At 37.1% G+C, this 2,711-nt stretch overlaps 1 protein-coding gene across 1 annotated transcript; it reads left to right on the top strand.

Moving 5' to 3' along the window:
* Positions 1 to 201: 201 nt before the first annotated feature.
* LOC137938423 (secreted RxLR effector protein 161-like) lies at positions 202 to 693 on the top strand. Its single transcript, XM_068783382.1, has one exon. The coding sequence runs from the start codon at positions 202 to 204 to the stop codon at positions 691 to 693; it is 492 nt and encodes a 163-aa protein (XP_068639483.1).
* Positions 694 to 2,711: the final 2,018 nt, after the last annotated feature.

Below are 2,711 nucleotides of genomic sequence, written 5' to 3'. Positions count from 1 at the left end.
AGGAGACAAATTTAGTCTCAAAAAGTGCCCTAAAAATGATCTTGAAAGAACAGAGATACAGAAAATTCCCTATGCATCAGTAGTAGGGAGTTTATGTATGCTCAAGTTTGTACTCGTCCCGACATAGCATTTATAGTAGGAATTCTGGGTAGGTATTTGAGTAATCCGGGTATGCAACATTGGAAGGCAGCCAAACGCGTGATGCGTTATTTGAGGAGAACAAAAGACTACATGCTTACTTATCAGAGATCAAACCATTTAGAGATCATTGGGTTCTCTGACTCCGACTTTGTTGGATGCCAAGATAGCAGACGCTCCACATCAGGCTACATCTTTATGTTGGGTGAAGGAGCTATCTCATGGAATTCTGCTAAGCAAACTCTCATAGCATATTCAGCCATGGTTGCGGAGTTCATTGCTTGTTTTGAGGCATCCAACCACGGAATATGGTTGCGAAACTTTGTCACTGGGCTACGAGTGGTAGATAGCATTAACAGGCCATTAAAGATTTACTGTGACAATAACTCGGCGGTACTTTATTCCAACAACAACAAGAGCTTGACGAAGTCAAAGTTTATTGACATCAAGTTTCTAGTTGTTAAGGAGAGAGTTCAGAATAAGCAGATTTCTATAGAACATATAGGGGCGGACTCTATGCTAGCAGACCCATTAACCAAGGGTTTACCGCCTTAGGTCTTTCATGAGCACACTGCTCATATGGGCGTTATTTCTAAGGATACCTTGGTTTAGTGGGAGTCATTTTTTTTGTACTATATGTTTGCTTTAGACATTGAGTTATTTGGATTTTTTAATAAAATTGATTGCTTATTATCTTATTTATGAACTTGCTTGTGTTTTTCTATGTGCAATGTTCACATTGCATTAAGGACTATGGGAAGATCTCACTAAAGACTAAAGAAGGACCAGTTGGAAATAGGCATGTTTGAGATCACATTGCATGTAATTTCCATGCTACTCATCCATATTTGATCTATGACATTGAGTATATTAGTATGGTGATCATCGTGGTTTAGTCACGAATGTAATGTGATGAAAGTCACGGTGGTTCCATTATTAATATATACGATGGTTCCATTATTAATAGTATACAGATGTGCGCCTAAAGAATTGTGATATAATTGTTTCAGGAATGATATGTAACCCAAGTAGGAGATTGTTAGGAAATTCATATTTCCTATTCTAATTTGGGTAACATATTTATTATGCAATTATATTTTCTATTATTAATGGAATGGGCTACAATTAAGTGATCTAATTTTGTTAAGCCCATTAAGGAATGGGCCATGGATATGGGCCAATTGAGTAGGTACCATAGGGAATTATGGGAACCCTATATAAAGAGACACAACAGGGTTATGGTCCCCAATATACTAAATCACACACAGTTCCCCTTCTCCCCATCCGGAAGAGAGATGAAGGTTCCATTGAGGAATAAGGCAATTTAGTTGAGGAAGACCATATCCGTTCTTATCGTTCGTCATAGAGATTCCGCATCAGAAGGCAAAATTTACGGAATGGATCCAGGTATTTTGTTTTCAATCCTAATATTCTAGCATGTTGTAAATTCTGGATTAGAATTTACTATTACGGATTCTAACAGATATAGCTTGACTGGTCTTTCCATGTCTAAACTTATGTCCCCAATGCATTTCTTCTGCCCCACCTTTCCAAATTAGTTTTAGTATACAATAACTGTAAATGGAAGGGAAGAATGACTCGGTCAATATTCCTGTAGATGAAGTTAAACAACTGTCTCTGAATCTTCTCCAAATCTTCTTCAAATGTGGCTTTCGATGATCCTGATGAAGATTTCCTCGTGAACAAACCAGAGAATCTCTTGATTTTCCTCTTATATTACTTATAACGATCAACAACCCAGTTTCGATTTGCTGTTTTAAAAACAAGCGTCTATGAATTGATCTCTTCAACCCATTACTGTATTCCATGAGGTTCTGAATTTTGGGAGTAGCTGTATTCCAAAGTACAAAAAGAAAAAGAAAACAAAGAGAACTGTAGAAGGCTCTTTCGGTTCGAATGGTCTTCTCCAATTTGTTTCTTGAGTTACCTTCCAATCTTGTTTTTTTTTTCTCTCCTTTTTTTGGTTTTTGCAAGAAAAAAAAAGTTGCTGGATTCGCTGGTCAAACATGCTAGCCTGAAACGGAGTTAAACATCATAATATAGCTTTCCCAAGTTGTCTCCTTGCGACATTTTTCTTCTGGAAAAACAAGTAAAGCATCTCCATCGGTATTTCATATTTGAGACCTGAAGTGACATCTCCATTGTCTTCTAACAGTTATCCAGGACTAAACTATCCCACTTTAACAATGTTCAAGGTCTACATTTAGAAAATCTGCCTCCTGATCAAACAACACTCGTCTTTAATAAAAAAAACAAACACCTCCATATGATTTCAAAGAGATAGTGAGAGGATGAGCTTGAAAGCAAAGTGAGGAGGTGTGTCTCTCAACTCTCCGGCAACACAAATTATTTAGCGATCCGTCCCGGCGGGTCACCAAAGATGACCCTATGAAGAGTTCTACTTGTGAAGTTAACAAGACAAGGTAGTTAACACTTAAATTAGGGTTCTTAAGTCTCTTTCCAACCATTCCCTATGCATGAGTAAGCAAAGATTATACAATACATATCTAGAAGATATGTCACACCATAGTTTATTTTAAATCTTAGTTTTA

The sequence above is a fragment of the Aristolochia californica genome, unplaced genomic scaffold, assembly GCF_029961685.1.
Source record: "Aristolochia californica isolate CCGP_79_NKW_82.1479 unplaced genomic scaffold, dmAriCali1.0.hap1 SCAF_8, whole genome shotgun sequence".
NCBI classification, from domain to species: domain Eukaryota; kingdom Viridiplantae; phylum Streptophyta; class Magnoliopsida; order Piperales; family Aristolochiaceae; genus Aristolochia; species Aristolochia californica.
The sequence above is the reverse complement of the archived record's forward strand: the minus strand, read 5'-3'. Positions and strand labels throughout refer to the sequence as shown.